At 31.5% G+C, this 27,710-nt stretch overlaps 1 protein-coding gene across 1 annotated transcript; it reads right to left on the bottom strand.

Moving 5' to 3' along the window:
• On the bottom strand, positions 1–27,710 carry AcCoAS (acetyl coenzyme A synthase). The gene is made up of 9 exons (XM_088187495.1): positions 27,377–27,710; positions 10,955–11,150; positions 10,131–10,364; positions 7,333–7,448; positions 7,069–7,261; positions 3,192–3,325; positions 2,929–3,118; positions 1,323–1,512; positions 1–1,268 (listed from the first exon to the last, which is right to left on the bottom strand). Exons 1-9 carry the CDS (start codon positions 27,682–27,684, stop codon positions 829–831), a joined length of 2,001 nt encoding a protein of 666 aa, XP_088043621.1. The 5' UTR covers positions 27,685–27,710; the 3' UTR covers positions 1–828.

Raw genomic sequence — 27,710 nt, 5'->3', positions numbered from 1 at the left:
AATATTCGACAGGCACAGAATTGGACACATTTTAATGTTAAATTCGATTTATAACATTGTACACATAAAACAGCGACTATATAGGTATTTTATAAAAGTGAACAATATTTCATTTTAACAACACGTTAAATGCATATATTTTTATTACATGAAATTATATCTTTTCAGTCATGAAAGTTGAGGGTATATAATTTTTTAGCACAACTCTTGTAACATGTTACGTAAATGTATTTATAATATTTGTAGATGCAATTTTTTCAATCAACATGTAGATATTGTAAATTTGCTAAGTGTAAATTAGTACTTTATAGCGATTGAGATTTATTTACACTGAATTTTCTCACATATTTATAACCTACATAATCATTCTCCGAAATATTATAGTAATTAATACTTTTTAAATTTAGTTAAACTTTATTAGGGCTTTTTTTAAAGGCTCTGCCCGCCGTTACAAATAAACTTTCAATATGAAAAGTTGATCTTTTAAATAAATTTTAGTTACTATTTAAGGAACGGTTTGAAACGTAGCACCGAATAAGCTTTGATCGTACGAACGGCAAAAAAACCTCAAACGATAGCTAAAGCACCATAATTTTGATAAGTTCAGCAAAAATATATCATATAATAATGTAAAATCATGATACACTTTGTGCACGATCTTGCTTCACATATACGAACAATTTTTTATTTTTTTTAATACAATTAATTTAAATAAACGTCTAGAATATTTATTAATATCTTGAGTGAAGGGTTGGGATTTACATAATATAATATAATTTTCATGGAAATGGATGCCGACGCACCCTTAGCTCGGTCCGATTGAGATGTTTAAGGGTTTCTATTTGCGAACAGCTGTTCAACGACGCTCTCATCGGCCAGCGTAGAAGTGTCTCCAACGTTTCTGTCCCCCATGGCGATCTTCCTCAAGATTCTTCTCATTATCTTTCCAGACCTAGTTTTCGGCAGGCTCGGGGCGTTTTGTATGTCGTCGGGGGCTGCGAAAGCACCGATTTTCTCCCTCACAAGCATGTTCAGCTCGCGCACCAAGTCCTTGTTGAAGACGTGCGTCTCGTTCACTGTGACGAAGCAGTACAGGCATTCGCCTTTGACGGGATGCGGTTTGGCCACTACGGCCGCTTCGCCGACGCCTGGGTGAGCGGCCAGAGCTCCTTCAACTTGCGCCGTAGACATTAAATGACCGGATACGTTCAGCATGTCGTCCACGCGACCTGTGATCCATATGTATCCGTCATTATCTCTTTTGGCACCTGAAAACATGAATTGTTAATAAGGTGCGAACGATACTACTGCAATTTACGTACCGTCTCCAGTGAAGAAGTACCCCGGAAACTTGGAAAAGTACGTCTCCTCGAAACGTTTGTGGTCGTTCAAAATGGTGCGCATTATGCCTGGCCATGGACGCTTGAACACCAAGTATCCTTCGCCTGGGCCGTAAATGACACTGCCGTTATCGTCCAAAAGCACAGGATCCACTCCAAAGAACGGGAACGACTGAAATTAAAATAATAATTATTCGAATCATTCATATCTGACATTTCATTAGTCACAATGCAGAAGGTCAAGGTAAGCTATTGTTATGTTATAATTTACATTTACTATTCATTGAATTTTTATATTTTATATCTTATTGAAAATTATATTTTAGATGGCATCTTTGACATTTTTCACATGATAAAACAAATGTTTGTATTTGTACTTTTTTAGACACATCCCATTAACAAGAAATTAACAGGAACTGAATAAAAAATAGTATAAATAACAAAAAAAATTACGGACAGATTAAAGAAATTAAACCATATATATTAGATCATAAAAGCAAAGATTAACAATTTCATATTTTAAAGATTAAAGGTAAAATTGCATCTGCAAATATGACAGTTGCTAAAAACTTTACTTAAAATACTGGCTATATTTATGATCGAATTTTGAATGCGGATGAAACAGGTATTTTTTGGAAAAGATTAGATTTGCAATTGCAGAAACTGAAAAAAATACTCACATTTACAAGTTGTGGACTTTTTCTATAACTGTATGGAGTTTCTTATCTCTTTTAAAGCAATACAAATAATTTTTAATTTTAAGTCTGTCTAAAATAATCTATTATGGTATATTATTTTAAGTATATTTAGTTATAGTCTTTCTGGCAGTGGGAATAATTAAATAAAAAATTGTATTGATTTCAAGTTTAAAAAATAAATAAACATTTTTAATTGTTTTCTTTATAGCAAACAATTATGTGTGTAGAAACAAACTGCATTTTTCGATTTGTAATAATTTTATGAATATATTACAATATTTTATCATTTACTATCCGAAATACAAATAGTTGAAAAGAAGCACAATCCAAAATTGAATTAGTACTATTGTAAAAGAAACTATATCCACTACAGCTTCATGAAACATGCTCAATTGATTATAGCGAATGTCTAATGTCTATGTCAGTGTTTCCCACGGTGGTCATTACGCCTCAGACGTGGGGTACCACTCTTCAGAAAAGGGACACGTCGGCAATTATCAACTATTCCACACTACTGTTTAATTAAAAAAGAGGCCAGTGGGGCATATGACTTTTGAAAAGACTGGTGGGGCATGGCATAAAGAAGGTTGGGAAACACTGGTCTATGTCATACAAACAGCGATGTTCAAACTTCAGCATCAATCCATTCATTGGAACACTTTTTTCAAGGTAAAATATCTAATTCTTAATGCCTTTCGCGATTTGATTGTTACTCGCTCAAAAACAAGCTACCCTTTAGATGCCATGATAATGGGACTTGATTCACTATTTAATGAAGTATTATTTATTTCTCTAAGATAGTCAGTTTTGAATATATAAGCGTTAAAAGTGTGACATGTTTTCGTTGCGAGGAAAGTCATTGTTCTAAACAGTGATAAAATTATACTCACTGCAGATCCAGGCTTCATCGGAGTGGCACCAGGGAGCGGCGTGATAATATGACCTCCGGTTTCAGTTTGCCAGTAGGTGTCTACGATAGAACAAGTATTATTGCCCACTATGTTCCTGAACCATAACCAAGCGTCTCGGTTTATTGGTTCGCCGACGCTACCCAAGATTCTCAGCGAAGACATGTTATGACTGAAAAGTGTTAAATATTAGTCATAAAGACCAGCTCATGTATATGCATATATAAGTAAATAATTCCTATTACTTCTTCACGTGGCTGTCCCCGAATATCATCAAAGATCTTATCGCTGTCGGGGCAGTGTAGAAGATGGACACCTTGTACTTTTCGATAACTGCCCAGAAGCGGTCATTTTCCGGGAAGAACGGCGTGCCGGAAAACTAAAACAAAACAAATTATGAATATGTTAATTATAAGAACCCCTTTTTGTATCGCTTTAACGTTCATAGGGAAGTGAAAATATTTATATATATATATTCGACACCAGAATTCCATTTAAAATCTATTATTAAAAATGAACTAAAAGATATTTTAACGGAAGTAATCAATTTATTAAAATTAATTTTTACCATACCGGCGACAAGCGCTTCTGTAGAAAGATAATTTTCGACAATGAAAATAATTAAAACATTCACTAGAAATAGTCAAAGTGAGAATAGATCTTGCATTAATATCAATCGAAAAAAACTTTTAGACAAATTAATGAAAGACAATATATTATATAATGCGGTTATTGATGACTTTTGTAAGGAACGTCGAATAAAATTAATTTTCAGAAAATAAATACATAATATGTTTATCAAATAAATTTAAAAATATAGCTTTTGTTTCCCCCCACCCCTGACCGCATGCCCTGATTCAAAAGTCACCGCACGTCACTGATAGGCTTACATAAGGTGATCAGATTTTGAAAATATCAAAGGACACTAAAAATAAAAAGGTCGTTTTTGTTCAAAGGATATATGGAAATTTTTTTTTGAGGACAAATTTGAGTTAAAAAAAAGTTATCACGGAAATTTTTTGACTTCTCATTTTGTGTTTAGCTCTCACCAAAATATTTTTTTTTTCGAAATGACCTTTTTTTTTAGATGTCCCAGTTAGTTTCATAAATATGATAATATTAGTATATTTATAAAATAATTTTATCTTTGTGTATAAATTTTTTACTCATTAATTCTGCCGTGCTGAATATATTTTCTAATATAAAACAAAATGCAAGTGACAGATACATTTGACAGTTGTGGTCATAACGGATTAAATATCGAGCATTATTTATAAGAAATGAAAATTCTCCGATATGTAAAAATGTATTAAATATTTTTTTAATTATCAATATAAAATACACCGCAAATATATTTTAAAACGTATAATTGAAACGGTATAATTTTTATTTATTATATTTCAAATTTAATAAAAAAATGATAATATAATAAAAATTGTGACGAATTTAAGGGGATTGAGCAATTACATTTATTGTCACATCAGCAGGGTTGCCATACGTCCTGTATATAAGGGACTGTAACCGTATTTTACTACTAATTCCCGTATTACTATTTGTCCCGTTTTCTCCCTAAGCTCTACGTGAGACAATCGGCGCGTAATAAATAAATAAAATTATTAACTTTCTATTATTACTTTTTAGGTAACATTATTTTTATACCTGTAATAAAATATGCATAAGAGGAAGTGTCTTTTTAAAGAAATTAAATTAACAAAAAAATAGACATTTATAAAAAAGTCCTAAAAATAAATATAGGCCTTCAGTGCTATAATTATTTACATACAAACATATTTTTTTATCTTCATGTATCACTAATTTTACTTTGTACACAGAAATGTACTTTTTGAAAAAAAATATTTCCTTGACGATATCAATGGTTCTTCGAGGGAAAATTTGTAAAATTTTTGGACGTACAACACTATTTTTATATGAAGGGGAGGGATTTTTCTTTTTGCGACGCATCTTGTATTTAGTCCTGGGAAATATGTTTACCCTACACATCAGCGGGTCTGTATTGAGCTGTAAGATTTTTATACAAAAATAAAACATCTGACTAAAATCCAAATGTCGCACGTGTCAAATAATTACAGGGGTGGGCGAGTCGCACGTGTCAAATAAGTACGGGGGTGGGCGAGCTCTACGCAAATCGATCGTTACGTAACAGAAAAAATCTCTCATTTTTTATTTTTCTCTCTCTCTCTATATATATTTTTATTTAAAATTTTACGTTCTCCTTACATTTACATATAACAAAATCTATTAACATTATTAAAAATTTTCCCCTTTCTAAAACAGTGTGACATGGAATTAACATATATGTCAATAAATAAGAATTGCCTCTTTTCATATAGAACAAAGCGTTTTTATTGGCTTCGAGAATCTGAGCAAGAATTTATTTAATACACGGATTGTGATAAAAAATAACGACAAGCAAATATATACTGTCCACTGAAAGGTCTCCATCAGATATAATAAACTTATGCCAACGTTTCTTAAAATTTGCTTAATGCAGGTATAGGTATAGTTTTCAGCTCACTAGACGATTTTGTCTTCATCTATGTTTGCAAAACTTTGTTCTTTCAATGTCATATTTACTGCCAGAACAAGAATAATAATGAAATGTGAGCCGAGACGTTATCGTGAGAGTTTCTTGTCATCTTTGTGACCCTCTCAGAAACGTTTAAACCAGTTTTAAACCCTTTATTTGGTTATAATATTTTCGCTAAAAGCATTCTCTAAAATTTGTAAATCTGTATTGCATTTTATTGGATATTTTACGCAAAATTTATTCCGAAATCTCTATTCATTTTCAAAATCAAGAAATCGTCACGGCAAAAATGAGTCACGTATAAACTACGCATCATTATTTATCAATATAATTCGCCAGTTACAAATAGCATATCAATATTTTTTTATGTGAAACTGATATGGCTTTATCGCATAGAAACTTAAGAACTCAATGGATCAAAAATCACAGGAGTGTGACTTTTCAGCAAAGATAGATGCGGAAAGCTGATAACAATTTATTCAGTTATAGTACACATAACAGATACGCCATTTAAATTTTTACAGGGGGGGGGGGAAAGTTGGTCAGTTAGTGGTCGCTTTTTTAATATTTAAATTTCATGAAGATTTATAGTATTTCATTAAATGACATGCATTTTTCTTGCAAATACAAAGGGGAATCCACGTCAAAAGCAATATAATCATGCCGTAGCTGATGCGGTGGAAACGCTTGGTTATCTAGCGTTCATATTAAGAATTTATGTAGCAATATTAAGTCTTACAATAAGTGAGAATTAAAATATTTTCTGGATAGATTCGTGATTTTCTAGCTTAGAATCAGTAACGTAATTTCAGCTTTTTTTTGGTAATATTTACGTTTTATTAAGATTTATAGCACTTCATTCAATGACAAACAAACCTGACGAAAATGAAAGAGGGTGAAATGCTTAAGTGACGTCTTTCATACCAAAGCGAAATATGGAGAGTTATATATTTTTTGTTCCGAAGCAGAAGCGTCGTCTCATTGCCGAACTGAACTGTTGAACTTGATTCTGCCGTCCCTTTCTAGTCAGACCTTTTGTACGGTTGATTCAGTACGCGTCCGGCGAATTAAAACAATACAGAGATCAGTCGATTAATTGTTGCGCTTGTATATTCTACCAACGAAATATGTTCACGCCTTGAATGTGAAATTTTCTAGATGAACAGATTGCGAAGGTCGATAATACAAGGGGTAACAATGGTATTATTTCTATCGTGCACAAAAGATAATAATGCACAAAAGAGTATGAATTCTTTGGTCATTACGATGGTAATAATGACGTGATAAATGAGAGTGCTTTGTCTATGTATTCTTTTTGGTCCAAAAGGATTATTTTTCTGTGAACATTACGAGGGCTTAACCGTGATGGTCGGCTCAGTTTCAGTCTATTGTGTAAATATGTCGTTACCTTGCGGGTTAACCCTTTGTTTAAATTACGTAATTGTCAAGTTATATTCCATTATTATTTGTTTTAAGCAATGTGAAATGGGGATCTCCCAAAATTATTTGTTAAGAGCACGGGAGCGCAAAGGATTAATCAATATAGAGTAAAATCCTTGAGTATGTATACATACCAAAACTGAAGTGGCCCGATTGACCAGAGGTCCGTACACCAAATATGTGTGTCCCGTGATCCACCCGATGTCGGCAGTGCACCAATACACGTCGCTCGGCTTGTAGTCAAAAACGTACTTGAAGGTGGTGGCCGCGTATACCAAATACCCGCCTGTGGTGTGCAAAACCCCTTTGGGTTTTCCGGTCGATCCGCTGAAAATGAAACGTACAATTACGAAATGCTATAAACGGCATATCTATCATGCATTATGTAATTCAACAACCTCGTGTACAATATGAAGAGGGGATCTTCGGCGTTCATCCATTCCACTTGACAGTAGTTATCTACCGATTCGCACTCGTCGTGCCACCACAGGTCGATCAGCGAATCCCAAGAGCCCTTGTATTAGAGAGAGAAAGAAGCATGTCACTATCAATTACAAATATAACACAACTTGATATTTTTATGCTGATTTAAGCTGAATCATTTCCAGTAAGGAATGACTTTTAAACAAAATAATCGATTATAAAAACATTTTCAATAAATTATAATCATGTGCTTTAAAGTAGAAAAAGTGTCATGAATGGCTATCATCAGGGGTGATCAGCCATAATGCATCAATAACCATGAACAATCATTTTATTTATCAGTAAAAATGAATCCTCCCACGCAGGTCTGCTTTATTTTTTATTGTTCTATCGCTGTTCATTAATTTAGAACGGCTGTTCATAATCAATAAAAGAGTTAGAAATTCTTATTCGTTAATAGCAGATGCGTTTATTTTCGATGGCTTTGTATACAACTACGATGATATCTCTAACGATTTGATTTATTCTCTGCGTTATATTGCATGTTACATATAACAATAATATATGGTAAATGATTTAGAAAATAAAAATAATTGTATGTATATTTTGGTTTGTGCAACTTTCAAAAATAAAATCAATATCAGTAATTTTACAAATAAATAAATTTATTTTATATTTGTTACTAAAATATGTGTAATCTGCGCATGCACCGACAGTGCTTATTTTGAACATCTAAATTTGGATGCACCTCTTTAAGAACGAGCGCTTGAAGATAACAATAAGATTCATTTTGGCAATTATAAACTTAAATATTTTTATAAAACACACTTTAGCTAGAATATATGCATGTTACTAGTTTAAAACAATTTCATGTTTACAATTGTGATATTTCAATACAATATCACGAAGAAAAATTGTGTAAAATTTAGGTTACAAAAAATACGTCAATTAATAAATCGAACTCTTCTTTCATAGTACAGTCAATAAGTATAGTATAATAATTAGTTAATAAACATATTTTAAAACATTTTTGACCTCTTTAGAATATTTTGTAACAGAGTTACGATTTTTTTGTAATGGCGGACAGATTGGCTAACAAATCTAGTTGAGTTAATTTTAAAATATAATTTTAGGTAAATGCTAGTTATTGTGATCACAAAAAAGTTTTATCCTATATGACTGAAAATACATTTTTTATGTAGTGTTTATTAAAAAAAGTTATATTAAAGCAAGATAAGTTTTATTGCGATACAGTTAAAACTACGAAAGTATCGTGTCCTTAAAAAACCGTTAAATCATCTAAAACAAAAACATTTTTTTAATTTTTATTATACAACATTTTTGATCTCGTTTTACTGAAGTTAAATTTTGAACATCTGCCATTTTGAAACAAGATGGCGGATCAGAATGGTTTTAGTAAGTCGATTAAAGCTACGACGGTTATTGTGGTTATAAAAGTTACATTTAAATCCTAATTATTTTAAATTCCATTATAAAACATTTTACATCTGTATCCTTTTCTTTGGTATTTTTACATTTCATGACATACATTTTTTTATATAACCGATTAAAACTATGACCACTGTTATATCCTATAAACTATCATGCATAAAATCATGAAGATATATTTTTAATTTTAATTAAATTTATTTTTTAGAACATTTTCAATCTTACTACTTTTAGCTATACGATTTTTAATGGAGTTTTGAATGTTTTGACTAGCTGCCATTTTGAAACACGATGGCGGATCAGGCTAGCTAATAAACTTAGCTGCGATTTTTTACTTTAAGTCCATTTTTGGGAAATGATTAATGGCCACACAATTAAAACTAATTAAAACAATAAGCAACGGAATTACGAATTTTTAATATTTTTGTTTTTTTGCCATTTTGAAATATGAGTTTTTTAATTTTGCTTATTTGCAAGTTTTATGGAACATTTTTAATTTTAATTTAATTTCTTAATTTTTTTCGAAATTTTTTACCGGAGCTGCGATTGTATGAATTATTTGATTAGTTGCGATTTTGAAACAAGATGGCGGATCAGGCTAGCTAACGAACTTTTTATAGGATCTACCTTTAGACCAAGAAGTGTATGTCCTTATAAGTAAAACTAGGGCAGTACTGTGTCCTCAAATTTAGTTTTATCAAATTATAATGACAAAAAATTTGTAATTAAATTAAATCTTCATTTGTCCTACCATAGCCGCCATTTTGAAATAAGATGTAGCCTATTTAAGATCCTTTTAAGAAAAGTGGCGAAAAGTTGCGTCATAAAAATCGTTAAATTCCATACACGTGATTAAAAAATAAATTTATTAATGAGATTTATTTTGTTATCTCTACTTATTTCTTTATAATGATATTTTATTGAATGTCCGCCATTTTTAAACAAGCGTTCATTTTTTTTGAAATCGTGTCATGAGATCCCTGCAATAATTATTATTTTATATATAATATTAGAAATAAACATTAATAATTCGCGTGTAATAAGACGCAACGTATTAAGCACGAGTTTAAATATATTCAGCAAGATCTAAAAGCATTAAAATATGCTTCTTTCTCCCTCAAAAGCAATATGTGATTTATAGTGTGAAAATAACAATGTCTTTTAATAGTTGATACCAGTTTTTTAAGACTAGTATAAAAATTCATATTGAAAACACAAAGCCATTCATATGATCTGAAACATCAGTTCAAGTGCCGCAATGACAGCGTGTCCTCAGATGTGGTTTGAGCAAACTTAAGAAGAATGAGAAAAAGAAGAACTCTACCTTTATCTTCTGCTTGCCACCGTCGGCTACTTTTACAGAGTTGACATGAGGAAGCACAATGCACTTGTTGATGCTGTATCCGTAATGGTTTTTCACCAACGCCAGCGAGTCCTTGATGATATTCTTCAGCTCGATCAGTTTAGTGCCCCTCCAGAAGGCGAATGCAGTCAGAACCACCTTGGCCTTGCAATCGTATATTCTCTCGCTGAGAGATTCGGCGGAGAATCCAGCGAACTGTCGAAGAAAATAATAGTCGAACACTTACACATCGAACACATTGTCCAATAAAATGCATAAGGTCTATCAGCACGCAAACACATTAAGCGACGAGTTTATATATTTGCATGGATTATTACAACGCGAGACGTTATGCTTACGATATGATAAAAACAACAGTGACGTATAAATATGACGATGCGCTGTGTTTTCAACAATAACATTTATGAGAAAATAATAAAACGAGTACAAGTAGTTTGGATTATTATCCAAAGGTAATGAGAAATTATTTTGAGCATCTTGTTGCACAAATTTTTAATGGTACTTCAGAAAATCATTGCATTTGAAATATCTTAAAAACTATTAAACATATATTTTTCAAAACGAGCTTCGCTCTTAATGTGCGATGGTAATGAAAGCTTTAATTTTTAAAATTTTACATTTATAAAAATTACTTGAATTGAGTTTGATTGAAATGTTTTTATCTGAGCTTGTAAGTTAAAAGCGGAGAAAAAAACTTTGGATGTATCAGTATAGATTAGAAGAATCAGGATAGTATGATCGCAAGCTACAAGTTCGCTCATTAGCCATTACGGATGACTACTGACCACGACGGAGTGGATGGCTCCTATTCTGGAGCATGCCAGCATGGCGACCACGGCTTCTATCACCATTGGCATGCAGATGAGTACGCAGTCGCCCTTCTTCACGCCGCTCTTCTTCAAGACGTTGGCGAAGCGGCACACCATACCTAGGAGCTCCTTATAGGTGATGGTAGTTGAATCGTCAGGATGATTTCCTTCACTGAAAATTATAAAAAAAAGATAAAGACACCGATTAAGGATTATTTAGATGCCCTAAACACTTTTGGTTGCCATATTATATCAAACGCAATATTCAGATAATCAAAAAATAACCGTAAAATAAAACTTTACTGTTATAAACAACACAACACACTCAAGATAGAATTTATGTTTATATTTGATAACTTTTGATCACATCCTCAAAATTAATTTTCCTTAATACATCTATCATTAAACTTAATATAGATAAAGCACTGTTATTTTTTTGTACATGAAAATTTTTAATCTGTTCTTATGGGACATTAAACAATTTGTTTGTCCGTTAGTGGCAGGTGGGTGAGTCACCCATCAAGGGGGAAGCCCAGAAGAGCTCAAATAATGAATCTGAATTAAGCTAGTTATTTGAAATGTACCTATATACTGATGTATTTCAGGTATAATTCCATCAACTGTTTTATACATATTATACAATAAATAAAAAGAGCGGAACATTGCCTTCAAAAGCACACAATTTCTGGGTAGTACAAACAACATTATAATTTATAGCGAAAAATTGTAGTTTTTTGATGCAACTCCGTTTGTGCTAAAATTTGTTTGCAATTTTGTTGACTTTAATTATTTTTGAACGTTTAAAAATTTGAGAGAAAATATTCAACAAATGTAAATTAGTAGCAGTAAATTTGGTATTCGATCTGAAAATTCAGATCGAATACCTATGGAAGAAGCAAAGAAATAACGAAAAATCAATAACAGCATCAGCTGAATTATATAAATTAAATGTTTTTATAGATTGTATTATCTATAATTTCACAACTAGATTTAATGCAACAAAATTAATAAATAATACATTCAGTTTCATGTCTTTGTTCCTAAAATAAAATATAGAAAAAACACTCTCGAATCTATTCCAAAAATATTTTTTAAAAAATGTCATTGTAGTAAAATCATATTGGTATACATTTTCACCAGTAGATGTATATTTTTATTAGGAAAAATAGAAAGTAATTGTTAGGGGGTTCCTATTGCACGATTTTATTGCTTTTGACGTGGATTTTTTACTTCTGAGAAGAGATAATTGTTTTTTTAAGGTCAAAATTCGGTTTAGATTTGCTTTATTCGATTCTCACTCCTAATATTGTTATAAAAAGTCTTACTATAAACGCTTGATAATTGAGCGTTTTCACCGCGATGGAACGATTTTATTGCTTTTGACCTGGACTGGAAATTCACTATATGGCAACACTGAGCAGCAAAGAAAACACGACTAATTATCAAAGTAGATAATTTTTAATGCCTAATTAAAATATTTATCATAAAATATGATTTCAGAAAATATGGCTAATTTTTATATTTATTAACTCGTGTTAAAAAATATATAAAATGCCATTTTTGTCAGGGCGGCCCTGCCAATAAACAAATTAGTTCGATTTGCCGCATCTTCCAATTCTTTATATACAGGTACAATGGATATTTGATCCCGTGCTGATAAAAATATGTTAATATGTTGAATCTTTTGTGCTACTTTCGTGCAGTATATTTACACTACATACGTTGTAAATAGAAGGAAGTCTTTTGTGATTTGTGATAATCTTAGTCAATACGATTTTAACTCATGATACTTTTTCGCTCTCGTTATAATATGAATATATAGTTAAAATCTGACCTACATATATTGCTTATTTAAGTTACATGAAAAACGTTTTATTAAATGTTTTACTGCCCACCTTTCTAATTATTTTTTGACATTGAATTGAATTTCCTACTAGAACATGTTTGAATTATTATACAGTAATGCATCTGCCGATTATATGATGATGTTGAAGGGTATAAATATGAATAATATTCCGGTGCAACAATTCTTGAAAAATGGCTTATTGACTGTTTAGTTCCAGAACCAGAATGAACAAATCTCCCATTTAAAGAGATTTTTTTATTGGATGAAGCACCTGGTCTTGGATAAAGATTTTGTTATTGGATAAAGCACTTTGATCAGCCCACTTATATAAGAAGTCGATAGTAATATCGAAATGCAGACAAACTGTGGAGAAATATTTAAGATGCGGTGTCTGTCTGTATTTATTCTTCCGCTTATTTATCATTGAGAGATGAGTTGGCTTAGTTTATATTTTGGACTTGACCTAATGAGCTTTCATTAGGTTAGGTTTGGGTTTGAACAGCAAATGGAGGATTCGCAACTGTCAAATTGAGTTCCATAGATATTTTAGAGCAGGATATTAGCGCCAATCAGTTAAATTATATTTTCGCTAGTAGAAATATATATCTATTGATGAAAATATATTTACTAGTGAAAATATAACTTCACCTAAAAATACACATTTACTATGTAACATTTATACATCGTGTAAATAACTATATAATACTATTATATTTTCATTGGTAAAAATATATATCTACTAGTGAAAATGTATTCCAATATGATTTCACTGAAATAACATATTTAATAAAATACTAGACTCGAGACTGTTTTTTCTAGATTTTCTTTTAGGAACAAGCACATGAAACTGAATGTATTATTTATTTATTTTGCTGCATTAAATTTAGTTGTCAAATTACCGATAATACAATCTATAAAAAACATTTAATTTACATAATTTAGCTGGTGCTGCTGTTGATTTTTATCTGAATTTTGAATTGATTACCTAAATTTACTGATACTAATTTATATTCATTAAATATTTGTTCTCATATCTAATATTTTTTAAACGTTCAAAAAGCAATAAAGTCAATAATTATTTGCAAACAAATTTTAACATCAAAAAACTACAATCTGTTCCTTTAAATAATAATGTTGATTGTAAAATTACTATTTAGAGATTGGGTGCTTTTGAAGGCAATGTTCCGCTACTTTTATTTCTTGTATAATATGTATAAAAAAGCTAAAGGAACTTATACCTGAAATACATAAGTTTATAGGAACATCTCAAACATCTGTAGTTTAATTCAGATTCAATATTAGTAGGCCTGCTTATTGGTAAGAATAATACATTATTTTAGTGATAACCTATCACTGTTATTGATCCAGTATCCTATTGCATAATGCATGCATATTACATAGATAAAAATTGTTTTGGAGATAGTTGCAGAAAGAACTATTAATTTAAAAACTTTCGTCTTAGAGGATAGTTATAATATAGTATAATAATTACGTGTAAGGTCTGGGTCACAAGTCTCCTTGGTTCGAGATAACGTTTATGACGTGACACAAAGGTTACCTCATGCATTGAGAGAAAGACAACAGTCGCTTATCTATCAAACCGAGTGCAGGATCAAGGCGAGCTTTGCTAATACTTGGACGTAAAAATAAATTGTGAAAGGTAGTAATAGGATACAAACTGATATTTCGGTCAGTTGCGACGTCAAAAATGCAACTAGTGTACCGCCTTTCTAATCTGAACAAACACAATTGTCTATCGAGTAGCAAAAACAGATAATCTGATATAGAATTGCATTTTATTGCTGGCATCATCGAATAATGGTCATAAAAAGATATGGAACTTCAAAATAAATTTATTGCTAAAAATTTAGGCAGCGCAGGTGGCGGAATTTTTCAATCCTTGAATTTGTTTCTTAGTTAAATGTAAAAAAATGTGGAAAAGAAACTCAATTAAAAAAAAACATTTTACGTTGTTTTATAAAGTTCGCAGACTGAGATAGTACAAGATTTAGTTTATGCGTTTAGCAATGAATGCAAATGTCATTGGGTCACTTTATCTTCATATGTGACTGCAAGCCATTTAAGTGATTAGAAAACATTGCAGCCCCATAATATATTGTGTTTTAAAGACATGTTAATTTAAGTCCATCGCACAATGATTCTCAATCATATCTAAAAAGCCGAGAAATCTTTCTTGTCTTTTACATATCGAAATATAGCAGAAAGACCAACTTAGGATACAGTGCTCTGACAGTGCACGAGCGATAAGAGTGCACACCAGTCATTTGTGGCTAACTTTAATTCTTAGCTTCGTTTGTGATAAGAGAACACGCTGCTGCGCCATGCATCGTAATTAAATCGAAAATACGGATGTCAGGTAAGTTTTCACAATATCCTATGTTTTGCTAATTTTTTTTCACGTCTTGAAACTGTAATATGTATTCGTTTATAATGGTATAGGCTATTTTTACAAAATCGATAGTGTAAATCAGCGGCGTAGCTAGGGTATGTGCCTTAAAATTGCCGCCCCCCCCCTCCATACATTTTTTGCCAGGTCATAAGATCAGCATTTCTTAAAATAATAAATTGATTATTATTAAGCTCTTGTTATTCGTGGATTTATATATGTTTTAGTGCATTCAGGGTTAAGAACCGCGAATATGCCGCCCCCAAGCAAGTGCCGCCCGGGGCCACCCGCCCCCCCATAGCTACGCCACTGGTGTAAATCAATGTAGCAAGCGTGCACCGGCAACGTAGTTTCCAATTCTAACAAAGATGCCACCACTTGTAGAAACTGTGAATAATGCCGGTGGCTTGTAAGTGCGCATTCTTACAGACAACAAATTCCATAAGTGCTTTGGATTTTGAGTTTGTGGAAAAAATAATATTCCCCATCGATTCGATACGACGTCACGGATGGGCGCATGGTTTCTTAAAGACAACCAACTGCCACAAGCCTTGCCAGAGCCATCGGCTTTAATCAAACCCAATGCGCTCGATTCTATGACAACTTGCACAACTTACTTACAAAGTGTCCACCACACGCCATATATAACATATTGTACAAATCTCCTGAAGTACTTTCCACGAAAGGCGAAGAATGTTTAAATAAAATATCCATTGCAGAGGGGTACAAATGTGACTCATGAATGCGAGTGGGCATTTTGTTCCTCCTGTATTTATATACACTAAGAAAAGGATAAAGAGTGAACTACTCGATAGATCTCCACCTTCTGATACTAGCTTTATCAATCAGGAACTGTTTATTGCTTATATATCTCGAAGCAATAACTTCTGCCTTTAAGCTTACTTAAAGGCAGCTTCTGCGGCAAACGCCATTGGGGGTTTCAAAGTCACAGTCTGTTCAATAAAGATGTATTTGATAAGGCAGATTTTTTGCCCAGTTGTGTCACTGATAGATATGATCCTGCAACATCTGCAACCTCCAGAGCACCTGTAACCTTCATAGACCTTTCACTGTTACCAAAATCAGTTGCGCCTCGATCAAACAGTGATAAAAAACTTATAAGCTCGCCTTATAAGAAACAACTACTCGAAAAAGAGTGTAGCATTAACAGAACTAACAGAAAGGCGAAGGCAAATCTCAAGAAACGCAAATCAACACTTAAGAAAAATATGTGGAGCTACTCAGGATGCAAAGAAGTCTACAAGGAATTAATTTCCGTTGATTCCGGAGTTGGTCCCTACAAATGTAATCTCTATGCCTAGGTTTCCAAGTGTGCTCTCTTAAATGCCTGTATATTTAAGAGTGCGAAAAAAACTATTTTTAGATTTAATGATTTTAGTCGTATAGTGTTTAAATTTTATTTTATTTTTGTATGCAGAAATGTTAATGAGATACGGTATAATATGAATAAAGAAAAATTTATTTTATTGCCATAATTAATTAATATAGTTTTCACGGTTTAGTGAATCTGTAATCTCGCTGTCCTCTAAAACAAATTTTTGTTTAGCTAATAAACAATAAATGTCAATCAGCATTTTCATAATTTCTCTATTCGAGTCAACTTCGGCGTAGTGTTTCAATTACTTATTTATTTGAACGTGGAGACATTTGATCTCCTTTAATTTGGCAAAAAAATCCATGTCATTTAATGAAATTTTAGATAAAAATTAGAATTTTTATAACCATATTGATTATATAATAAAAAATATTACAACTAAATTTTTAACTTAAATTTTTTACAAATTTTAAACACTCGAAATCGTCCTATTTTAGCTTAAGAAATAAAAGAAGACACTCGGATAAGAAACCTTTCTGAAGGTGTTAGTGCCAAATGTTTGAAAATATGCATACTTTCTCAGAAGATCGAAAGTATTTGAATGACCAATATTTTTTGCGATTTTCTATTACTCTAACCGGCCGGCGGACTTATCTTTGATTAGGTGATTTAAGAACACGCTCCGATAAGAAGAAATTACGCATTTTATTTTTATTTTTCAATAATCCAAAACGTTCTTTTATATTGTTTTTGTAAAGTAGCCGATTTTTTTTGTTTAAACAATTAAAAAATATCAATTCCGAGCTAAACTCGAAATTTCAACGGAAAATTGAAGAGAAATTATATAATCAATAATTAAATATTTACAAAATCTAGAATATTTCACCAGTAAAAAAAAATGACTTCTTTAGTTATTCTTCAAAAGCAGAAATATATAAAATGGGACCCTCGCGATGCAATTAGATCATTAGAATCCATAGAAGAAATTTAAAATTTATCATTGGCGCAACAATTTGAGAAAGAAAGTTCTTTTAGCATAACAGAGAGTGGTGAAAGAAAACCAACGTATTATGGATTAATAGAGAAAGAATTCATAATATTTGATTCGATGGGCAAGAAGGGCAAGAGAACAAATAATTTACAGTGCCTAGTCGAACCTAGGGATTTTAAAGTCCCGGGTATTCCCGGGACTCGAGACTTTAATTATTATTCGTATAATCATGAAAAAAAATGATGTTTAAAAATTAACTTATTATTATTAACTTTAATTAACATATTATTATTAATTTTAAATAATTTATTATTATTAACTTATATTATTTTTGTTATAGGTACGATAGGTGAAAATTTATTGAAACAATTTAAAAACACTTTATTCGATATTTATTTGAATTAAATTTATTACAATTTTTTTAATCGAAATATTTATATCAATATTAAGTTAAAACCTTTACTTTTGTAAGGAAAAATATGTTTTTAAAAACACCAAGGCGTTTAATGAAGAATCACATAGCCTGTTCCTGGTTTTTGTGGCAAATATTCCAGATGTAGAAAAAACTCTCTCGCTTTCTGTAGATGTTGGCTTAATTGTAAGCAATGATTTGAATAATAGCTCTAGATTCGGAGTTCGCTTGATAGTTGAATCTAATATCTGAAACTCCTTTTTAAACTTGATTTTTTTATTTCTAGTCGTTGAAATATTTTGGTGGTTCGTGCGACAGAGTTGTGTTGATTTCAAATATTTTTTTTAAAAGGAAATTACAATAATTTCGGAAGTTAATAAAGTAGCATCTCGACGAATTAGAGCTTCAACTGCCAGTTTTATAGTAGTGAGTACTTCACAAATATTTTCCAATACGTGAATGTTCGATTCATTCCAAATTTGGCCGATGCCAAGATCAATTAATGATTTTCTAATGCAATTTCGTAACTTTCAAAATCTCGAGATCATGGGTAATAAGGAATTCCACCTTGTCTTCATATCGAGACATAAATTAAGCTCGACATCAAATTCGTTCTTTACATATTTTTGTAAAATTGCACTTCGGAAAGTCTCGAGTCCCGGGTTATTAATTTTTAAATTCCCGGGACTCGAGACAGCAAAAAATCTTTGAATTCTCGGGAATAAATTCCCGGGTTGTCTCGACACAGAATCATCACAATATGTAATAATGTATCTGCAATATTTTACTGTATACATACATTTTTTCATTTATCAAAATTAATTAAAAATTAGAATGCCTATATATGACCTAAAGTTTATCAATCAATTTAATATATTTATTTCTGATTGATACGTCTGATTTTTAATACAATTTTTCACTTTACTTTTACACCCTAACATCACAGCAGCATATATATATTAAATATTATAAGAGAGTCTCAGAATTTCATTGAATTTCACGTTGCATGTATAAAATAGAAATTCCTTACGACAAATAGGAAAAAGCCATTCACGGAATTCTGAAAGCAATATCTGGAGAATAACTAAAATATTTATCTCATACATAATAAAAGATAATCTCGCAAAACATTACCATAATACATATGTACATATTTGAGTTTGATTACTGACAATCTAGAGTTTTACGTTTGTAAAATCGAAATATGAAATATATCGTTGTTTCAGAGTCCAGTAATATAGTTTGAAAGATCTAATGAAAGGTTAAGGATATACACATTTAAGCTGTGCAGAAGATTTGCAAATTTATCGTAATATTTTATTGTGTTTATAATATTATAATTTTAAAGTGTATCTTTATTTTTGGTGTATTGATTTCAAGATGAAAAATAAGCAAATTAGAGCAATTTTATTGTACGAGTTCAGAACGGGTGTTGAAGCAGCAGAAACTGCTCGTAAACTAAACAATGATTTGGCGTGAGTATTCTATTATATACATCAGAACTAAGCACAACAATTCAAGACCACTTAAACAGCTTAGAAAATTCAAAAAGGTGAATAAATAGGTACCGCACAAACTAAGCAAAAACTTAAAATGTCAGCATAAAGAATTTTGTTCTGTGTAAAAATCTTTTACGACATCAAAAAGCAATCTGCAAAACTAAAATTACTCATGACAAAAATGGCATTTTTTTTACATCGTAATATAATTACTTGTATAAATAATAATAGCTACGGGTTAACCCTTTCAATGCTAAAAATAAATATAAAAATTAGCCACCGTTGCGACATACTTTTTGTGAAATATTGCAATTAGGCATTAAAAAAATATTAAAAATATCTGGTCATAATAATAACTTAATAATTAGTCGTATTTTCTTTGCTGCTTAGTGTTGCTATTTAGTGAATTTCCAGTCATGCCATCTCGGTGGAAACGCTCGATTATCCAGCGTTTATATTAAGATTTTTATAACAAATTACGAGTGACAATCGAATAAAGCGCATCTAAACCGAATTTTGACCAATAGGAGAGCGTAAAAAAAATTATCACTTCTCAGAAGTCAAAAATTCACGCCAAAAGCAATAAAATCGTGCCGCCGCCATCGCAGTGGGAACGCTCGTTACCGAGCGTTCCCACTGCGACGGCGCCGACACGATTTTATTGCTTTTGACGTGAATTTTTGACTTCTGAGAAGTGATAATTGTTTTTTACGCTCTCCTATTGACCAAAATTCGGTTTAATTACACTTTGATCAGTCCTCTCATCTATCAAATCGATAGTATTCAATAAAACCTTCATTTTTGTGCCACATTACCGAATCTTGTTTTCTGGAGTTAGGTACCGCATAATAAAACATAATGCAATACATGACTTTTTAACCATTTTCCACCTGTAAATAATTTTTGTGCAGGATGCTTTAGCGTAAAGCTATTATACAATACAGCTAATATTTGGTCGACTGATATTGACAAATTAATCCAAATGAATATTTTAAAGATGTTTGTAGTTAGCGAGTGCCTTCGGTTATACAAAGAAAATATGGCACGAATATAAAATGCAACGATACAAGGTTTACCAAGTAATTTGGAGAAACACGCAAGGGAGGCAATCATAGAAAATGCATTCCAAATAGCTCATATGTGTGCTCATAACACTGAAAATCGAGTATGTAAAGGCAATTACCGAGTTTTAACGTTTGTGCAATTGTCAGAGTCAAATGAGTAATGAACGCTATAACGTTACATTCAAGTCCATTTTATTTTAGAAATAATTAAACACTTTTTAACTAAGCCATTTTGAGCCTATTACTGCTTTGTTTAAATACTAGATGTATATAAATAGGGATTAAGTTGTTATTCTATTTAAAGTGATATGTCGCTCGATAAGTTGAACCTTGTTTAGCTCTAAAATATTCAATGACATATCGCATATAGAAAATATAATATATGCATTGAAGTTACTGTGTTTTTTCTCTGCTATTAGCATGCAAAGGAAATTAATTTGAAATACACACAAACCCTTAGCTATGTTAGGGCTAAAAATATGTGCATAGAACATCAAATGTAATTTTGTTTCGCAATTGTTGTGAAGTTTTATTTTTGTTCTATAAGATACACTTTACATTACACGTTATAAAACAATGAAAACGCATCGTTTCTATTTCGTAAAAAACGCGGATTTTTTTGTTTTGATTCAGTTCGTGCGGTACCCATTTGTTAAGTTAATTGATATTATTGGCTGTGTTAAGTGTTTCATGTGCATGGTTCTGATTCAAAAAGGACGTTCTATTGTATAACAACACTAAGCAAACACATCGTTTAGCTTAGAAACAATTTCTGGTGCTTTACAAATATGTCGAAATTGAAACCATGATAAAACAAATATTAAATATCGGTTATTAAATTTTAAATTATTTGTAAAGGATAATTAATTACGTTAAATCAGAAGTTATACAACGTCCACATTTGCTTTAAAATGATCACTACTTCGAATCAATTAAACATGTATGAATTCACATGGAAAAAATAAGGGCTAAAAATAACAGTAGAAATTATTTTTCAAAATAAATATTAAAAACGGAATTTTATGATATACAATATAATCCCCGATAACACGGTAGATTATAGCGTGTAATCGGGGATAAAAAATTAAATTTTTACAATATGTACGTATGAATTAGGCACGCGTGGTGAAATATCCTCCATTTATTTCGCACACACATACAGGGACGGGAGCGAGTGAGAAAGGAGAGCATGCTCTTGTCTTAGGTCGACCAGGAACAAGAACGCTAAAGCCCTTAGGTTTTAGTGTTCTTGCTCGGAAATATTCATTTATACCGTTAATGAACATCCGGGCGGATACGTTTATTTTGTCAATGAAATTCCGATTTTTAATAAATTCGATTTTATAAACTTTTTAAAAAATCTTGCATATTTAAATGTAAAGAGATAAAATATCTTTAAAATAAACAGGTTTTCAACATACATACATTAAAAAAAATATTTTTTAGGAATTATCAAAAACTAAACTTTACATAAATTAAAAAATAAAAGTGGCAAACTTATTCTGGATATAGAGAATAAATTGAAACGTTGCAATATAATATAGTAAAAGACCAGTAATTACGAAAAAATAAGTTCTGTATGATATAAAGTTGACAAAAAACGGAAAATCAGTTTGGTCATATGATGTATAATATACATGAAGTTTCATGTATACATAAAATTTGTTTCATCAGTTATGAAACATGGAGATATTTATAATCAAACGTATGCCTTTAAAATATATTTAGACATTTTATCTTTATCTAAGTTTGGTCTTGTTGTAGTCACCGATTCTGAAGATTAGTGGTTTAAAATGTCTCGCTTAATATTTGTGTAAAAATCTACTATGTTAGTGTAGAAAGGTATGTTATATATAATTTTTATCATTGAGAACATTTTCAATTACTGTTGTTACTCCACACCGAGCAAGCGTGTGTTATTACCGCATTAAGATGTTTATATTTATTTTTTAATGCGATTTTTTTTAAATGCCGTTTTTAGGATAGTAATGGCAGCAAGCCATTTGGCCTGAGTTTCGCTAATGTTTATTGAATTTAAGCCCAGAATCCGGAATCAAGTATTTGACGCTCGTCCTCTATTTAATGCAGTTTCCTCATTTATAAAAGGCTATATGCGTGTTGTAAAAATTGTTGCTTAAAAATACACATATTTTTGCCTACGGTTCGGTGATCATTTGGATTCAGATATTGTTTCCCATATGATAATGACACCAATTATTTAGCACTGATAAAATTGATATAAAAAATATTCAACTGGTAAATAATAGTGACTAAGCTTATGTCAGACGGAAGCTGGCTTTAATTTGGAAAATTTGTAGTGACATATATTTATGGATCAATAATCTTGTAAGTGGACAGAAGATCACTAGATCTTAACTGGATTTAAAAGTACCGGTCGCATGAAGAAAAATTAATCGTTAGTTCTTAATCCCTTTTATTACACTAATAAATTCATATGGTTTGAATCAGTAGAAATAAATTATGCCATCAAAATTATAAAATAATCACATTGATTTTAAAACTGCATTGTCAGAAAAAGGGCATACAGCAAAATGCGCATATAAAAAAATTGCCCACGAATCATTTCTTGCGTTTTGATTGTAATTAAATATGTTAAAATACATATACTGAAATATTTTTTAATTTTTTTAATGAAAATGGCAGCTTAAAGTATAATATACAAAAATGTTTTTTTTAATTGATACCCGTCAAAACATGAGTTATTAAATATGTAAGTTTCAATATTTGTTTTAAAAATCAAAAACTTTTTAAGAAAAAACATGAATATTAAAGATAAAAAACAGTAAAGCCTTCCAAAATTTATGGAAATTGTTCATATCGGTTGTATTGTAATTGTTATATTATTTTTATAGGGTGTAGAATTGCTGTTACGACTCTGTCCATTTAATAAATACATAATCAGGACAATAACTGTGGTTTTTGAATTTCTATCGCGTCTTGGAGATCCAAATTTGTGATTATTATTTATTTATTTATATTAAATCTTCCGTTGTAACCTGACAGGCGTAAGCCCAATGTGTTACAACGGGCAAATCTGTAACAACTGGGTTAGTCAATCAGATATAATGAATACCACCAGACCAAATATATTATTAATTATTATGTGCTATACAATTTATAATCAATAGATGTCACTGCAGCTGGGGCTGGTTTTTTTTTTTAAATAATAGCGCATTTTTATAAATAAAAATTCGAGTGCCGCTGCCGGGGCTCGAACCCGCAACATCAGAGTTATTACGGACATCTGAGACATTACGGACTACGCTATTCCGTCATTTATATTATATAATCATAATTCAGATTGATTAATTTTTCATAGATTTAACTAATTTTTTATTGCTCGCTTGAGTTTTAAAATGGTATTGCAGGTCTTATTGTGCAGTCTCGCCTTAGTTGCGCTATTTCGGCTTTTATTTGTCGTTTTATAAAATAATATTTTTAATATTATATTAACATTTAAAAAATGCTTAAAAAACGCGATTTAATAGAAGCTAAAAGAGCGAATATAATATTATTGCATTCGCATATTGCATATTATTAACTGAATATATGGGAAATTAGTAAACACAATAATTGTACACGACACGTTGTCAAAAATGCTTTGAAACTGTTTAAAGAATATGGTGGGTAAAAAAACTGGAAGAAAACGAAAGACAACTGTGCAAGAAAGTGAGTCCCTTAAAAATCGTCGAAAAACGTCTTCAAAGCTCGCTGCAAACGGATGGCTCAGAGATTGTACAGCCCTACTTTCAGAAATAAATAAAATTCGAAAGTAAGGGTCGGCCTGAAAACACCGAGATTGGAAATTTGAAAATTGGGCAAAAATCATTTGATTCGATCAATCTAAGTTTCGGGTAATTTAAAAACTTAATTTATTCAAAATTTTTTAAAGCAATATTTTTTAAAAATAATTATAATTCTTTTTAACATTTTTTCAAGTTTGCATTTTTTGCGTAGTACCCAATGTAAAATATTGTGCCTTTTCTTCCATTGCTGCATGGCTGCAGCAGTGAAACGTGTACATTTGCGAGGGTAGTATGAATAGTGACATTAATATTTCAATATTGGAATCTAATTTAATGGATTTCTACAGAAAAATATTTTCAAGAAGAGACCGCGCTACCATTCGTTTCCAGCAAGACAACGTTCCGAGACATATTTCGCAAAAACTCAGGGTTTAGTTTGCGTCAAAGGCTTTTAGAATGGCCTGCACAGTCACCAGGCCTATATCATAAATAAAACAATTATGGTCAAAATTAAAAGGAAAGATTACCCAAAGCAAATCCAAAATTGAGATGCGAGAAAAATTACAGAAGCAATGGAAAAAATTGTCTCCGTTCACCTGCAAGTACCGTCTTTTTCTGAAAATAAAACATCCTCCGAAAATAATCCCTAGCGTGATTTTCAGGAGTTTTTGGAATATAAGCCCTCCCCCGAAAATAAGCCCTAGTTAAAATAATGTGAAAAAAAAAATTCGTTAAAAAATGCTGTTGATTTATTAAGTATGTTTAGCTGCCCTAATACCTACTCGTATTTCAGAGAAATGTTTGAAACAAAATATTCCGAGAAATTCATTGTTTACCTCTACAGTTCATTTCAAGCAATGCACCAGCACTTGTCAAAATTAATTCTAGGAATTTATCTTAAAAATACAACATAAGGCAGGCATGGCGAACCTTTTTGGGTTCGCGTGCCAAAAATCCTCAAATATTATTCCTCAATTGTGTGGCGTGCCCAAGGAGTAAAAAAATTACCAAGATAGAAAAAATATTTAATTATTTTTCTTTTAAACGATTGTCATTTATCTTAGAAAACATTTGATAATTAATAAAATAAAATAAATTAATAATTCACATGTTAATTTAATCAAGATTTAATTTTTTTAAATTTCAAATTAAAAAAAAATTTTGAACTTGGAAATCGTTCGCGTGCAATCCAAATTCTCAAACGTGCCACCTCGGGCACGCGTGCCCTAGGTTCGCCATGCCTGACATAAGGCATCAGTATGCATTGTGCGACAGTGCAGGTATAACACTTGTTCATTTCAGTCTTGTAAGTCTGATTATTTCCTCATACGTAATTTTATTTTTTATAAAGTGAATAATTTTTATCCTCAGTTAAAATGAGTACAAAACGAAAGAGCTATTCCGTCGAGTACAAAAAGGAATCGTGGAAGACTCCAGGGGTGTAAATCTTGTAACCTTCTGTAAAGAGAAGATGCTGGATCTCCGTATGGTTCGCAAATGGCGTGCAGACTACGATAACCTGTGTCAACTGGTGGGCCAAAGAAATGAGAAAAAACGCAGAGTTGGATCAGGTCGGCAGCCGTTATTTTCTGAGTTGGAAGAATGCATCTGGGAATGGATTGCCGACAGGAGAGCAATGGCTTTGGTTGTGCGCAGGGCTGATATTCAAAAGTTTGCTCTACTTAGACAAGAAGTAGGTATTCATTTAACGATAGCTATATTGCAAGACATGAGAGATTCGGACCAATGATTCAACAGGAAATGAATTTGGAGGAAAATCAGAACAGAATTCAGAATTTGATCATTTATGACGATGTTCCAGAAGAAGATGACATGACTGTAATTGAATAAATTTAAATTTCTGTATTCTGTGTAAAATAAATAAATATTAAATAAAAATATATAAATATACTTTTATTTTTGCCCTCCCCCGAAAATAAGCCCTAGCGCGTATTTTGGACAAAAAAAGAAAGTAAGACAGTGTCTTATTTTCGGAAAATAATAATTAGTTGACAGTGTACCAAAAAGGTTTGCAGCTGTATGTAAAGCTAAGGGTGGTCCTACTAAATATTAAATATAAGCTCAAAATAAACAATTTAAACAACCTCGAACAGTTTTTTATTTATATTTTTACGGTTTTTTAAGAAAAAATATCAAAAATTCACAAAAAAAACATCTTTTTCCAGACACTTAATAATATTAAAGAAGTTATTGATAACTTAAATAATGAATGAAGTATAATATAAATATGGTTAAAAATAATGTACTTAAACTAATTGAGAATAAAACTAAATATATGTTTAATAATTATGAAGATCTGTTAGATAATAATATAAAAATAGTTATATAACTCTTATAGAAATAGTTGATAATATAAAATATTTAGCAGTAATTTTAGATTAAATTTTTTAGTTTAATAAATTAGATAAACAAATGTTGCAAAAATTACAAAATATGGCAATGAGAGTAGTCTTAAATAAAAATATATCTACTAGTTGTAAAAGTATAATTGAAAGATTGGAATGATTAAATGTTCAATAAATAGTGAAGATGAATGTTTTAGTATTTATATATAAGTATCAGAGTATTTAATTATAAATAATGATGGACATAGATTTAATATTAGAAATAGAAACAATTTAAGGATAGGTATAAGAAAAGAATATTGTATGGAGGTGTGAATTTGTATAGTAATATTCCTACGACTATCCGCAAAAAAATGTAGCGGTTTCCTTAATGGAATAAAGAAACACCTTCGTGCATTAAGAAATATATAAAAATAAAGTATTTTTTATATTCTGCTTATATTATATTTTGTATTGCATAAACAATTAGCTTTATTAGCTAAATAAATATAGACGATGATTAAAAAACATTTTTTTAATCTATATGTACCATATTTCACACCTATTGTGGTCGTGGGGGCACTTGATTTTTGCAAAAAAGGGGTCGCCACTCAAAAAAGGTTGAAAGCCTGCATGTTAAACAGACAGTGCACCTCTTTTGATAATCAAATGAATTATTTTTTTATTTATTTATGACGTCATGATTTGAATAAATAGGGGACGGATCTCACCAATAGTATGCCACCCTGTCGCCGTAGCCGTTGAGAACGTGGACGTCAAGGGCGTTGAAGCAGGCGTTGGTGACTGCATCGCGCATGAACTGCACGGCTATGGGTCCCTTCGTCCTGTCGAAGTTGTAGGAGAGCAGCTCTCCGGAGGGCGCGCGGTTCCAATAGAGCGCCCTAGCTTGCTCCGCCCAGAAGGTGTCCGGGTCATCGAGAGACTGCTGGTGCAGTTGTTTGTAGCGCGCGACGCTGGGCACCAGCGCGTCGCGCACGGCTGACGGGTGCGGGTAGAACAGCTCGCGATCGGAGGACATTGTGTCACGGCCGCCGGTCGAACACT

The sequence above is a fragment of the Plectrocnemia conspersa genome, unplaced genomic scaffold, assembly GCF_051122295.1.
Source record: "Plectrocnemia conspersa isolate PC_06_02 unplaced genomic scaffold, ASM5112229v1 ptg000006l, whole genome shotgun sequence".
NCBI classification, from domain to species: Eukaryota; Metazoa; Arthropoda; class Insecta; order Trichoptera; family Polycentropodidae; genus Plectrocnemia; species Plectrocnemia conspersa.
This window is presented reverse-complemented; position numbering and strand designations above follow the sequence as displayed.

Coding starts and splice junctions, on each gene's coding strand:
- AcCoAS (XM_088187495.1), bottom strand. CDS start 27,684: ATGTCCTCCGATCGCGAGCTGTTCTACCCGCACCCGTCAGCCGTGCGC. Junction 10,365..10,954: donor GAGCCATCCACTCCGTCGTG/GTCAGTAGTCAT, acceptor TTTCTTCGACAG/TTCGCTGGATTCTCCGCCGA. Junction 1,269..1,322: donor GTACTTCTTCACTGGAGACG/GTACGTAAATTG, acceptor TCATGTTTTCAG/GTGCCAAAAGAGATAATGAC.